Here is a 15,701-nt window from a genome sequence, read left to right on the forward strand (position 1 = left end):
AGAGAGGTGAAGGTCTTCTCTGTCCTGGGACCCCAATGGTGGAACAAGCTTCCTCCTAAAGTCAGGACAGCGGAGTCCCTGCCTATCTTCTGAAAACGTCTGAAACCCTACCTCTTCAAAGAGTATCTTAAATAAATCCTGTCATATGCAGGAGTCTCACCTGGCCATTTTAAGATGAAGGGACCAACTGTAAGTCGCGCTGGAAAAGAGTGTCTGCTAAGTGACTAAAATGTTGGATGTAAATGTGATGGATCGTCTTTCATTCTTTCCAATGGATTTATACCTGGAAAACAGGGTCTGCAGACCAAGCTAATCAATGACGTTGATTGATCGATTATACAAAAAAGTCCGGAAAAATCCAAAAGGAAACCCCACAGTAAATGCCCAAGGAAAATCTCTGCACTCTTTTCAACAACTACTGAAGGAATCCTGTATGATTTAAAAAAATATATATAAGGGCAGGCATCTGACATTTGCTTAGGCTAAGCACTTGATACCAAACCTGGCCACTGATACTGAGACACCACCACTGAGACATCACTGCCCTCATCTGGATATAGAGGGAATTACAGCCAGCACCAGTAGTATGAAACTGTTTTTACATTTACATTACATTTTAGTCATTTAGCAGACGCTCTTATCCAGAGCGACTTACAGTAGAGTGCATACATTTTATTACATTTTTACATACTGAGACAAGGATATCCCTACCGGCCAAGAGCAGACGCTCTTACAGTAGAGTGCATACATTTTATTACATTTTTATTTTTTTATCATTTTTTTTTACATACTGAGACAAGGATATCCCTACCGGCCAAACCCTCCCTAACCCGGACGACGCTATGCCAATTGTGCGTCGCCCCACGGATCTCCCGGTTGCGGCAGAGCCTGGGCGCGAACCCAGAGACTCTGGTGGCGCAGCTAGCACTGCGATGCAGTGCTCTAGACCACTGCGCCACCCGGGAGACATCACCATGTTAATTCCTTAGTGATGTACCAGGTTTCAAACCAAAACCCTCACAGTGTGGTACATTCCTGTTCCTGCACATTTCTTCTTTGCCAAGATAATCCATCCACCTGACAGGTGTTGCATATCAAGAAGCTGATTAAACAGCATGACCATTACACAGGTGCACCTTGTGCTGGGGACAATAAAAGGCAGTTTAAAATGTGCAGTATTTTCACACAACACAATGCCACAAATGTCTCAAGTTTTGAGGGAGTGTGCGATTGGCATGCTGACTGCAGGAATGTCCACCAGAGCTGTTGTCAGAGAATTCAATGTTAATTTCTCTACCATAATGCCATTTTAGAGAATTTGGCAGTACATCTAACCATCCTTCCTCACAACCGCAGACCACGTGTATGGTGTCGTATGGACAAGCGGTTTGATGATGTCAACGTTGTGAACAGAGTGCCCCATGGTGGCAGTGGGATTATAATATGGGCAGGCATAAGCTCCGGACAACAAAGAAAATTGCATTTTATTGATGGCAATTTGAATGCAGAGATAACACGAGTAGGGCCAAATGAATTGATTTCAAACTGTAACTCAGTAAAACCGTTCAAATTGTTGCATGTTGTATTTAGATTTGTGTTCAGTATAGATACTAAAAATAGGCTAGAGACTTACTGTAAAGAACTACATGATAAAACAGTTATTATCCAGTGATGATGAGATAATCAGATACAGTGTAGCAGCACCATGTGATGAGAATCCAACACCAGCCATGACATGGAGAACATGGCCACTGTAGACCAGTGTACATTGCCACGAGCAGCAGAATGAACTGCAGATAATGCAGATAAGAACAAGGCAAGACGGTGCTCTCACAGAGTATCTGCGCATGTGAACGGGTGCATTTCACGTTGCGGCGACGTGAGAGCTGCGGGACCAAAACAGCGGAGAAGTTTAGCCTCTTGCCTCATATTCTTAGTTGTAGCGGAAGTCGGCCCTACTCGGTTGCTTACTTTGTGCACCGCTGAATTTACTTTTCAAAATAAATCTAGTATTTTAAATAGATGTGGGACCTTTTTTCAATATTACAAACAAACGTTTGATACATTCCTGTGTGTCTGAGACCAACCTGGTAGTCATTTATATCAAGGCATAAGGCGAGACCCAGATGCAGACACAGGAGGAAGATGGTTGGAGTCTTACAATGTTTATTTATCCAAAAAGGGGTAGGCAAGAGAATGGTCATGTACAGGCAAAAGGTCAAAACCAGTTCAGAGTCCAATAGATACCGATGGGCAGGCAGATTCAAGGTCAGGACAGGCAGGGTGATCAGGCAGGCGGGAAAGTAGTCCAGAGTCAGACAGTGGTCAAACCCGGGAAGACTAGCAAAAGAGAATAGAAAATGAGTACAGGGGGGAAAACCACGCTGGTTGACTTGACTAAACATACAAGACGAACTGGCACAGAGAGACAGGAAACACAGGGATAAATACACTGGGGAAAATAAACGACATCTGGAGGGGGTGGAGACAATCACAGGGACAGGTGAAACAGACCACGGCGTAACAATTTCACATTCTCTGCTCATCAACCGCTGCTCTCAGACAAGGCCAGGGCAACCAACATACTGTCTAGGAGGGGTAACTAAGTACAGCAACAACAACAAAAATGTTCTTAACTGACTTGCCTAGTTAAATAAAGTTTAAATAAATAAATAAACACCAACATAAATTGTCTTAATAGGGAACAGCACAGAACAGCTTCAATGCACCTTGCATAGATTCTACAAGTGTCTGGAACTCTATTGGAGGGATGTGACACCATTCTTCCACAATAAATATTTTAAATACATGTGGGACCTTTTTTCAACATTACAAACAAACGTGTGTTGAGCCTAGATCGGATACATTGCTGTGTGTCTGAGACCAACCTGGTACTCATTTCACATTCTCATCATCCGCTGCTCTCAGACCAGGCCAGGGCAACCAACATACTGTCTAGGAGGGGTAACTAAGGACAGCGCAGCTCTGACTTGGTGGGTGTGGCCAACAGGAAACGCACACACTCCTTCCTGGTTAGAGGGGAATGGTCATCGGCAGGCTGGGAACTCTGGATAGGAGACAAGATGGTTCAGTGAGGACACATACAGGGATTGTGCGCACCTATAGCATTCAAGACACACACAGGCACACACACACCTTGATCAGGGTCTCCAGTTGCTCAGCCGGCTGATCGATGCCGAAGAACCGAGCCTCCTCCAGGACTGATACAGATGTGTGTGTGGGGTACCCAGTGGGCTGATGATGAGTTGTCCGTATCTCAGGTAATTGAGGATGGGCTCAAAGTAGTCTGGACTACTGTCTATTAGATAGGCACCCCCCTCTCCAATTCCTCATTTGTCAGTGTGCATCAAACGCATGGTGTGAAGAGAGATAGCGGTTGTCATGGTTACCGTGTGGTGGTGAAGCAGCAACACCCGACATTGAACATCAGCCAATCAGTGTGAGCCTGGAATCTCTCTGGACCACCAGGGCTATCCTGAGGATCTGTACACAGATATCATACAAATAGCTAGTACAGTGCCTTCAGAAAGTATTCACACCCCTTGACCTTTCCAACATGTTGTTGTTGTTGTTACAGCCTGAATTTAAAATGGATTAAATTGAGTTTTTCTTTACACTAGACTACACACAATACCCCATAAAGTGAACGTTTTTAGAAATGTACTAATTAATTAAAAAATGAAAAGCTGAAATGTCAATAAGTATTCAACTCCTTTGTTTTGGCAAGCCTAAATAAGTTCAGGAGTAAAAAAGTCACATAATAAGTTGCATGGACTCACTCTGTGTGCAATAATAGTGTTTAATTAACATGATTTTTTATGACTTCCTCACCTCTGTACCCCAGACATACAATTATCTCACCCTCAGTCGAGCAGTGAATTTGATTTGATTTGAATTTCAAACAGATTCAACCACAAAGACAAGGGAGGTTTTCCAATGCCTCGCAAAGAAGGGCACCTATTGGTAGATTGGTAAAAAAATAAATAAGAAGCAGACATATAATATCCCTTTGAGCATAGGGATATTAATTACACTTTGGATGTTATCAATACACCCAGTTAATACAAAGATACAGGCATCCTTCCTAACTCAGTTTCTGCAGAAGATGGAAACCGCTCAGGGATTTCACTATGAGGCCAATGGTGATTTTAAAACCGTTACAAAGTTTAATGGTTGTGATGTGAGAACTGAGGATGGTCAACAACATTGTAGTCACTCCAAAATGCTTACCTAAATTAGTGTAACGAAAGAAACCTGTACAGAATATAAATATTTCAAAACATTTATCCTGCTTACAACAAGGCACTTGCACATACTGCAAAAACACAACACAGCACCGAGAACCACTCTTCATATTTTCAAGCATGGCGATGGCTGCATCGTATTTTAGGTATATTTTAGGTATGCTTGTCATCTTTCTTTACCAAGACGACATTGAATGTTCCTGAGTGGCCTAGTTACAGTTAACTTAAATTGGCTTAAAAATCTATTGCAAGACTTAAAGGGCTTTCTAGCAATGATCAACAACCAACATGACAGAGCTTGAATTTATTAAAGAAAAATGGGCAAATATTGTACAATTCAGCTGTGCTCTTAGAGACTTACCCAAAAAGACTCACAGCTGTAACCACTGCTAAAGGTTTTTCTAAAATATTGTCTAAGAGGGGTGATTACTTATCTAATCAAGATATATTAGTGTTTTATTTTTTTAATAACTTTTTAATAAATGTTAGAATTGTAACGTTAATCCCACTTTGTAAAACAACAAAATGTGGAAAAAGTCTAGGGGTGTGAATACTTTCAGAAGGCTCTGTATCTTCTTCGTCTTTGGTTAACACCCTGACGCTAGGTCTTGACGCGAACACGCATCGCTTGAGGTACTGTTTTGGAAACACAAGGAACGTACCTTTCATATCATCGAGAAATAACACAAAAACGAATTAGGTTAAATTACTACACACCTTTATAGGGTTAGTGTTCCCTCATGGCCATATCTCTATGTTACAGCGCATGTTTAAGGAAGACAGGCGTAAGACTTAGGAGACCAACTGTGCTAATTAGCCTTCTAGCATGCTCCGAACATCTGTGTGGGACGGAAGAAGGCCTCCAGAAACTGTCGCCTGCAACTATCATAAAGCTGGGTAAAACAGTAAGTGTGTACTTTGCATTTGTGAAATTATTTTGGATGTGATATGAAAGTAAAGGGCTTGATGTTTCTAGACCAATATCGCAATTGAGAGTCGATTCATGTTTAAATGCAATATTTGGCTGTTTTGACTGCCAGAGCCAGTCTACCTCTGAAAATAACATACACTACATGACCAAAAGTATGTGGACACGTGCTAGTAGAACATCTCATTCCAAAATCATGGGCATTAATATGGAGTAGGTCCTCCCTTTGCTGCTACAACAGCATCCACTCTTCTGGGAAGGCTTTCCACTAGATGTTGGAACATTGCTGCGGAGACTTGCTTCCATTCAGCCACAAAAGCATTAGTGAGGTCGGGCACTGATGTTGGGCAATTAGGCCTGGCACGCAATCGCCGTTCTAAATCATCCGAAAGGTGTTCGATGGGGTTGAGGTCATGGCTCTGTGCAGGACAGTCAAGTTCTTCCACACCGATCTCAACAAACCATTTCTGTATGAACCTTTCTTTGTGCACGGGGGGATTGTCATGCTAAAATCAGGAAAGGGCCTTCCCCAAATTGTTGCCACAAAGTTGGAAGCACAGAATCGTCTAGAATGTCATTGTATGCTGTAGCTTCCCTCCAATGGAACTAAGGGGCCTAGCGCAAAGCATGAAAAACAGCTCCAGACCATTATTCCTCCTCCTCCTTATGCTTTGATAGAAATTAGTACCAGGTTGGTCTCAGACACACAGGAATGTATAAAAACTGTACAGTTGGCACTATGCAGTCGGACAGGTAGCGATTTTTGATTTGTCAGTCGAACTGCCAGATGGTGAAGTGTGATTCATCACTCCAGATAACGCATTTCCACTGCTCCAGAGTCCAATGGCGGCAAGCTTTACACCACTTCAGCCAACGCTTGGAATTGAGCATGGTGATCTTAGTCTTGTGTGCAGCTGCCATGGAAACCCCTTTCTATAATTTCGATTAAGACATTAAATGAGCGAGCAACAATGGACTTAGTCAATGAAACTATGTGTTCAGCACTTTTGAAATGTACAGCGACAGAATGCAGAACATGGGCTGCTCTTAGAGTATTTTCCCTGTACACCAAATCAGAACCGTAGGATGAATAAAGGGGGCATATAAGCAGACAATGAGACCTCTTACAATATTAGATGATGACATTTCTCTAAAACAGGTTATAGGCTACATGTGCAGCGCCACCGAGTCAGAACAGTCACGTTAGGCAAAATTAAGAGGTGAAAATAGACAAATATATTAGGGTGAGGCACATTGGCTACTAACAGCTTACTACACAACTTACCCTTAGTATTACTTTCTTAGCTACAGTATGCATATCTCCCTTGCATATTACATAATTTATGCAGCAGCATACAAGACATTTTTGGACTCACCTTGGCTTGTGATGTGCTCACTTAAACATGAAGGCGGCGGGGCGGTTTTATTATCAAACTTTGTCATCAAAGTCTGACATTCTCTGGATTTATGGTGGGAACTCTGGGGGAAAAAACACACAGCCACTCCATTGAATAGCAGGCTACTGGTTGCTTTGCACTGCTGGAAGTTGGCAGTTAGCCACCGATTCATTCCAAACTACTCATTGTTGAATTTGTGATTTCCAACTTGTTGTGTAATCTTTATGTCCAGTGGCCGATACGTTTTATCTATAATTTCTCTTCATTATCTCTCTTCATATGACAAGGATTAAAAAGGATTTGCCTGTAGATTGTAGACTTGATTCACGATGACGACTGCTAGCTAAGACTTTGAAAGTAATTTGTTGACATGATCAGTCCCATCAAAGCTACTGTACATATAACGTGATTTGACGTCATTTTATCTGTGGCCAATGACCTTGAGCCTTCTTGGAAGGGCACTTGTAATAAACTCATCAAAAACGTCCTCTCACTGTCAACTGTTTATTTTCAGCAAACTTAACATGTGTAAATATTTGTATGAACATAACAAGACTCAACAACTGACACATAAACTGAACAAGTTCCACAGACATGTGACTAACAGAAATGGAATAATGTGTTCCTGAACAAAGGGGGGGGGGGGTCAAAATCCAAAGTAACAGTCAGTATCTGGTGTGGCCACCAGCTGCATTAAGTACTGGAGTGCATCTCCTCCTCATGGACTGCACCAGATTTGCCAGTTCTAACTTTGCCAGTTCTAACTCTTCCACCAAGGCACCTGCAAGTTCCCGGACATTTCTGGGGTGAATGGCCCTAGCCCTCACCCTCTGGTCCAACAGGTCCCAGACGTGCTCAATGGGATTAAGATCCGGGCTATTCGCTGGCCATGGCAGAACACTGACTTTCCTATCTTGCAGGAAATCACGCACAGAACGAGCAGTATGGCTGGTGGCATTTTCATGCTGGAGGGTCATGTCAGGATGAGCCTGCAGGAAGGGTACCACATGAGGGAAGAGGATGTCTTCCCTGTAGCGCACACCATTGAGATTGCCTGCAATGACAACAAGCTCAGTCCGATGATGCTGTGACACTGCCCCAGACCATGACGGACCCTCCACCTCCACATCGATCCCGCTCCAGAGTACAGGCCTCGGTGTAACGCTCATTCCTTCAACGAAAACGCGAATCCGACCATCACCCCTGGTGAGACAAACCCGCGACTCGTCAGTGAAGAGCACTTTTTGATAGTCCTGTCTGGTCCAGTGACGGTGGGTTTGTGCCCATAAGCGACTTTGTAGCTGATGATGTCTGGTGAGGACCTGCCTTACAACAGGCCTACAAGCCCTCAGTCCAGCCTCTCCCAGCCTATTGAGGACAGTCTGAGGGATTGTGCGTTCCTGGTGTAAGTCGGGCAGTTGTTGCCATCCTGTACCTGTCCCGCAGGTGTGATGTTCGAATGTACCGATCCTGTGCATGTATTGTTACACGTGGTCTGCCACTGCGAGGACGATCAGCTGTCTGTCCTGTCTCCCTGTAGCGCTGTGTTAGACGTCTCACAGTACGGACATTGCAATTTATTGCCCTGGCCACATCTGCAGTCCTCATGCCTCCTTGCAGCATGCCTAAGGCACGTTCACACAGATGAGTATCTTTCTTTTGGTGTTTTTCAGAGTCAGTAGAAAGGCCACTTTAGTGTCCTAAGTTTTCATAACTGTGACCTTTAATTGCCTACCGTCTGTAAGCTGTTAGTGTCTTAACGACCGTTCCACAGGTGCATGTTCATGAATTGTTTATGGTTTATTGAACAAGCATGGGAAACAGTGTTTAAACCCTTTACAATGAAGGATTTTTATGAATTATCTTTGAAAGACAGGGTCCTGAAAAAGGGACGTTTCTTTTTTTGCTGAGTTTATAACTCTGGCAGGATACAAAGGGCTGAAATTTTGTATGTCTACATTTACTAAGGACATAAACTTCGCGATGACAGTGTCCCCATGAGTGACAGAACAGAGCCAATCATGGCGTAATACTCCTATTTTTTGGTGGCTCGCCCCACCGCCACAGAAAGCACTGAGCTAGGCTGAAACACCTGCATTTTGGAGCTGCCTTACTCAAGAAAACAAAAATGAGACCATGTGTGTATGATATATATTTTTTTTTTTACATTGTTTGCAAACCTATATGTGACACATATTAATGCCAAAATAACATGCAAAACAGGCAAGTCCCCCCCCAAAAAAATATTTATATTATTTTTTGCTAAAAATGTGGGGCTCAAAACATGTAGGGTTCTGATTTAGCTTATTCATAATTAATTCATCATTAACGTTTGGTTCATGCATGTGACCGACCAATACCTCACAAGGCTTCTTCTCTGTAAGCTGAGACCTTGAAACTGAGATATCCCTTTGTTCTGGGCGTACTGCCAAATTGCTTAGGCTGATGGTGAGGATTCCTCCCAGGCCCCATCAATCAGTCACTTGTATGAACCCAGTCAAATTGGTTATTAGAATAGCACAAACATAAAAATGTTCCTTCACAAATTATTGCAATAATGTCAGCCAATCAGCAATCAATGAGTAAATGTTGTCCAATTGCAATGGAGGCAGTAACTCACATGGACTTACCGAGATGGCATTGGTCATCATTTGTTCCCCTTGTTTCCTCACTTAAAGTTCTACACCACCCCTACTATCAAATTGACCTACCTCTGGCTGATGAGGCACTAACGGAAAGTAGAAGTCATCCCACTTCAATAATAACAGAGAGAATGTAGTATTTAACAATCAAATCAATTTATTAGCTAATTCATTCTTACAGGCAAATAAAATAGCAAGGGTTCTACAAAGTAGACCAGGGGTGTCGAACTCCTTTTATCCAGGGGGGCACGTTCAGTCTTCAACGAGGTCCAAAAGGGCAGCACTAAAAATTGGTTATATTTCCTTGTATTAAAAACTTGCGAAAAATTGTTCATATATATATATTTTCTTTTTAATATATACTCAAAGCACCCACGGGCCGGATTCGACCCCCTCGCCGGCCAGATCCGGTCCGCGAGGGGGCCGAATTCGACCCCCTCGCCGGCCAGATCCGGTCCGCGGGCAGTATGTTAGACACTCCTGGTGTAGACATGCGCACACACAGAAACACACACACACATGATTGGGTGGATATCTTACAATGTAATACCAGAGCATGGTTGAGTTCAGGAGACACCAATGGGAGAAAACACTTTCAAAGAAAAAACTAACAATTGCATTTCTATTTGACAAGTTATCTGTTTGGAAATGTAACACACCTCTTAAACACACCCCTTGTCTGAGTAAAATAAAACTACATTGTGCTTGATTGCAGGTTTCTCTTTGTGTGAGGTCAGGGAACAGAGAGGATTCTGGGAGGCTGTCAATCGTTTCTGCTCCAACTTATTATATCTCCGCTCTACCTCTCCGTCCCTCCTTCGCCCTCTAGGGTTAGGGGGAGTGTTGTGTTCACTCGTTTCCACTATCCTCTGTGTCGTCCTCTCCTCCCTCACTCCGTCCCTCTCCATCTATGTCCCTCTCTCTCTCTGGGTAGTTGAGGATGTGGCGGTTGGCCTGGGTGAGGTACTGCTGCTGTTTGAAATACACCTTAAACACTCCCTTCATCACCACAAATGCTATACCACCCTACAACACAGAGGGAGAGAAAGGGAGAAAAAGAGAAATATAAAACACCTGCCACCCCAGACATACTGTACACACACACACACACACACACACACACACACACACACACACACCCTCACCAGAACGGTGCGTTGCAGAGATGAAGGTACCCTGCTGAAGATCAGCCGTCCCACCAGGCTGGCCACGGAGGGGAAGATGAGAGCTCCACACAAAGTACGAGACACTGACAGGTGGTCCCCTCCATTACTCCCATCAGCTGGCACACGGGGCAATGGACGCCCTATACCTGTGTGGGATGGGGGTGAGGGGAGGAGAGAGACAAAAAGGAGAGTTAAAAAAAATAATTATCAAGTGAATTTCATTTGCAGAATGTACCACAGCGCCTTTGTAAAATATTCAGACACCTGGAATTGTTCCACATTTTGTTAGGTTACAGCCTTATTCTAAAATGTATTAAATGTTTTTCTTCCCCCTCAACAATCTACACACAATACCCCATAATGACTAAAGCAAAAACAGGTTTCTGTAGCATTGAAGGTCCCCAAGAACACAGTGGCCTCCATCATTCTTAAATGGAAGAAGTGTGGAACCACCAAGACTCTTCCTAGAGCTGGCCGCCCGGCCAAACTAAGCAATTTGGGGAGAAGGGTCTTGGGCAGGGAGGCGACCAAGAACACGATGGTCACTCGAACAGGGCTCCAAAGTTCCTCTGCGGAGATGGGAGAACCTTCCAGAAGGACAACCATCTCTGCAGCACTCCACAAATCACGCCTTTATGGTATAGTGGCCAGACGGAAGCCACTCCTCAGTAAAAGGCACACCTGACAGCACTCTTGGAGTTTGCCAAAAGGCACCTAAAGAGTCACTGGTGTGATGAAACCAAGATTTAACTCTTTGGCCTGAATGCCAAGTGTCACGTCTGGAGGAAACCTGGCACCATCCCTACGGTATAGCATGGTGGCGGTAGCAGCATCATCATCACACTGTAGTGATGTTTTTCAGCGTCAGGGACTGGGAAACTAGTCAGGATCGAGGGAAAGATGAAAAGAGCAAAGTAAAGCGAGATCCTTGATGAAAACCTGCTCCAGAGAGCTCAGGACCTCACTGGGACAAAGGTTCACCTTCCAACAGGACAAGGACCCTAAGCACACAGCCAAGACAATGCAGGTGTGGCTCCGGGACAAGTTCTTTAGTGGCCCATCCAGAGCCCAGACTTGAACCCGATCGAACATCTGTGGAGAGACCTGAAAATAGCTGTGCAGCGACGCTCCCCATCCAACCTGACAGAGCTTGAGAGGATCTGCAGAGAAGAATGGGAGAAACTACCCAAATACAGGTGTGCCAAGCTTGTAGCGTCATACCCAAGAAGACGCTGTAATCGCTGCCAAAGGTGCTTCAACAAAGTTATGAGTAAAGGGTCTGAATATTTTTATATATTTGCAACCATTTCTAAAAACCTGTTTTTGCTTTTGTCATTGTGAGGTATTGTGTGTAGATTGATGAGGTGAAAAACATTTGATCCATTTTAGAAGAAGGCTGTAACGTAACAAAATGTGGAACAAGTCAAGGCGTCTGAATACGTTCCGACTGCACTGTGTGTGTGTACCTGGAACTAGCAGCTGTAGTTTAGAGGAGTGTCTCTGCCACAGCCTCAGTATGTAGTCCTCCCAGCGTATCATCTTGCCCAGGACCAGCATCACAGGGATGGTAGGTAGACCCATCAGGAGGAACAGAGGGTCGGCTCTCTCCATCACATCCAAGCCCTTCTTATGGCCTACCACCTGTAGAAATAGGGGGAGGAGGGAAAGGGAGGGAGGTAAGGAGGTAGGGAATTGTGGATCTCGTGTTCTGTGTTGCATTGGCGTTCGCAATGGATTCACTGAACTAGTTAGTAAGTTAGTGTTAGTTATGGTCAATGGCAAGGGTATAATGGTTTGAGGTTCAGGGGTCAGGAGTAGAGGGTCATGTACCTGCATGACAGTCACAGCTCCATAGGTGACAGCTGACCAATAGACTGTCCCCACCACCACCCCAGCAGCAGCGAACGGACTGGCCCGCGACAGAGCCCTGTCCACCTGCTGGAGGAAGTACACCAATGGCCCTGGAGGGGGGGACAGACAGACATATACAGTCAGTAAAATACGCACACCTGGACAGAAGGCACTACAGAGTAGAACTATCTTGTGTGTGCGCTGCAAGTTGCCCATATCGGGAAAGACTATACTCTGTGTGTGTCAGTTACCCATCTTGGGGAAGACGATGCTGTACTCTGTGCCACACTGAGGGCAGCAGACAGCTCCTCCACCGTTTCCTTTCTGCTTCTCATCGAGCCAGCGCTGCAGGCAGGCCTGGTGGATCCACTTGGTACAGCCTTTACACCTGCAGGGGCTCACCCACTCTGCCACGCGGTCCTCTTTCTCTGTCGCAAAACACACCCAGCAGTGCCTGGACATGCACACACACAGTGGGAGATACAGGTGAATACACACAGACAAAGGCAGGCAAAGGTGACACACACACACAACACACACACACACACAACACACACACTTCTCAGGGGGCTCCTCTACACAGGCCATGTTGAGTCCGTTCAGTTCCTCTAGGTCCCTGTCTCAGCATGGGCCAGCCAGGAAGGACCTGCATACAAAGAGTCATTTTCACTTTCTCTACATCCTGCATCTGGTTATTTTACAGACAACATTTACCAACTGTCTGTATTAGCTTGCTTCTCCTACATTCAACTAACTCACTTTTGGTTTGGCCAAACTTGTAACTAATTTAACGTTAGCTGTCTCGGCCATGCCAAACTGACATGCCCCAGTCAGTGAACAACTGCAAACTAACCTGAGATAACGTTAGCTAGCTAATGCTGTGATGCTGGTTTTCTGTGTTTTAGTTAGATCATAAAATGACATGTCGTCCATACAACTTGCCAATAAAACGTTTTAATCGCTTTGTGATTTTTGCTAAGGCCGAGATTGCGTCAAGTGTATAACGTTACCGCAAATAGACTAGCAAAATAGTTTAGTAGCTATGGAGGAATTCATAACTTCTAGTTGTTGTTGAACAATGACAGTGGTTTCTTACCTCAATAATGCCTCTATATAAATACCCCGAAGTACCTCACAGTCAGTTTTAAACTAGCTGAATGACAAGAGAAGAGTTTTGATCGCTAAATAATCTTCGTCAACTGTCACCACCATAAAGCAGACAGGAATAATAAAGTACTTCCGGGTCACGTATTTTTGGAATCCTTCAGAATAAGAGTAACGTCCTGTATACGTTGTAGCTGAATTAATAAGTAGAGCGAAATTGTGCAGAATTATATATATATTATACTAACTATCATACAAAGAATACTTTCAAGTATTTCTATGACATATTATGGGATAATTATTTGTATAAATATTAAGCCTAAATGGTGAACAATATTTTTTGTGCATGTACAGTGCACGGTGCACTCCAATCATTTAGAGAACCATGCACAATTTCCTGTAGGTTGTGTTGCAGTAAATGGAGGTTCCATTCTACTTAGCAGCACTTCTAGTTTCCAAATCCACAGAGTTACACCCAGAGGAGCGTCACTGCTTGTTTTTCGGCCCTTCAAGAGAGTCCAATCAGCTGAAATCCAGTTGTTTTTTCATATCGGACATAAATATTGCACTGTACATAATCGATTGTGTGTCCATAAAACCAGAGGCCTACTTACTAGAGTCCCTAATATACAAAACAGATGAGTTTCAACCAAAAGTTTGCGTAGGGCCCCTGAACACTATATGCTACAAACATAGCACTGTAAAGGAAAAACTATTGTTTGTGTTCATCAAACCAGGGTCCAGTCTACACTTTTGTACTATCACTTTAACTCTACGCTGAACGACTAATTCAGAACTATATCTTATTTACAAAGGAACAAATAAACTACTTTAGCTTACTCTTTGTTTGCTTTCAGTGTGAAATAAAACGCCATTCCATATCAGACGTGCGCTCTTGACTTGCGCTACAATGGTGGTGCCAAATTCCAACAATTAGCAGGTGGTTAGGTGAGAAACGAACTGCTAAAGCGAAAAAATGGAAACAATGTGATCAGTAGATGGAGTGTTAACTGACTGGCATTCCTGTAAATTACCTACTTTTTCTAATGATAATTAGCAGGCTGCAGACCTTATATCAGACTTTAAATCGGTGCAAGGCCAGCCTTTTGTGACAAAATATGCCTCAGGTCAAGCATTTTGGCTGGACAAATAAAAAATATCATCCTAGTAAGATCATGTAAATGGGTTAGTATCACACCAATCATCAGATTGCTTATGTTTCTTAAAATGGCGGGGAAACAATGTTGATTTGTGCCCAGTAGGCTGATTCTACCGATGAGTGTTACTGTTGATGATCAATTTCTGTTGATGATCAAGTAACTTCATTGTGATATTTGTTATGAATAAAGCATGCTTTAAAGAAATATATATATATACTTGCATCTCTCTTGACTTTTTTAATGTAGTCATTTATTACTATTCTTTGTATATTTTCCGAAGTGTTCACCAGAAGGCTTTGACTTTTACATTGTAAGCTATTTTGGTATGCAATGCGTCCTGTGACTCAGTTTTTTATTCAAACTCACCTGTTTTGTACTTTAGGGACTCTAGTGAGTATACTGGACCCTAGTTTTTTGGGCATACAATCAATCAATTTTCCTGTATAGTGCTATATTTGTACCATATAATGTCCAGGGCCGCATTATAAGCTGTTTGACCACAGTAAAAGTCCAGCAACACTTCCTGACCTAAGTTTTTGTTCAAACTGACCACTTTTGTATTCTAGTGACTCTAGAATACACTTTAAGCTGTTTGACCACAGGAAGGGTTCTATTCAATCTGTATCGCAGAAGTTCAGCGTTACAGCGCTATTGACATTTAAAGGCAATATTCCTGTGTCAGTGAAGACTGCATTGACAGTAAACGCTGCACATATCGGCTCAATCGGAAATGATCTTTACATTTCTATTGTGCAATCTGTAACGTTTCAGCAATACAGAATGACTAGATCACTGAAGGTCCAGAAACACTTCCTATGACCTAGGTTTTTGTTCAAACTCATCTGTTTTGTACAGGTACTTGTCTATGGTGCAATATCTATGTCCAATATGAAAAACATACTGCATTTAAGCTGATTGGCCACTCTTTAATGGCTGCAAAATGAGCAGCAAAGCTGTCATCAAGGCAAAGAGTGGCTACTTTGAAGAATCACAATATAAAATATATTTTAATTGGTTTAACACTTTTTTGGTTATTACATGATTCCATATGTGTTATTTCATAGTTTTGATGTCTTCACTGTTATTCTACAATGTAGAAAATAGTAAAAATTAAGAAAAACCCTGGAATGAGTAGGTGTCCAAATTTTCACTGACACTGTATATATATATATATATATATATACTACA

General features: G+C 43.1%; 1 protein-coding gene across 1 annotated transcript; it reads right to left on the bottom strand.

Annotated features, from left to right (window-relative positions):
* Positions 1 to 9,366: 9,366 nt before the first annotated feature.
* Positions 9,367 to 13,529, bottom strand: marchf5l (membrane-associated ring finger (C3HC4) 5, like). The gene is made up of 7 exons (XM_071363569.1): positions 13,346 to 13,529; positions 12,809 to 12,895; positions 12,501 to 12,703; positions 12,229 to 12,359; positions 11,865 to 12,039; positions 10,378 to 10,544; positions 9,367 to 10,258 (listed from the first exon to the last, which is right to left on the bottom strand). The coding sequence occupies exons 2-7, from the start codon at positions 12,835 to 12,837 to the stop codon at positions 10,082 to 10,084; spliced, it is 882 nt and encodes a 293-aa protein (XP_071219670.1). The 5' UTR covers positions 12,838 to 12,895; positions 13,346 to 13,529; the 3' UTR covers positions 9,367 to 10,081.
* Between the last annotated feature and the right edge of the window lie 2,172 nt (positions 13,530 to 15,701).

Source organism: Salvelinus alpinus, chromosome 24 (assembly GCF_045679555.1).
Source record: "Salvelinus alpinus chromosome 24, SLU_Salpinus.1, whole genome shotgun sequence".
NCBI classification, from domain to species: domain Eukaryota; kingdom Metazoa; phylum Chordata; class Actinopteri; order Salmoniformes; family Salmonidae; genus Salvelinus; species Salvelinus alpinus.

Excerpts from the sequence above, each read along its gene's own strand:
- marchf5l (XM_071363569.1), bottom strand. The coding sequence starts at position 12,837 with ATGGCCTGTGTAGAGGAGCCCCCTGAGAA. Across the intron at positions 12,704-12,808 it reads GTAGAGGAGCCCCCTGAGAA|GCACTGCTGGGTGTGTTTTG; the intron begins GTGTGTGTGTTG and ends GTGCATGTCCAG. Across the intron at positions 10,545-11,864 it reads ACTACAGCTGCTAGTTCCAG|GTATAGGGCGTCCATTGCCC; the intron begins GTACACACACAC and ends CATCCCACACAG.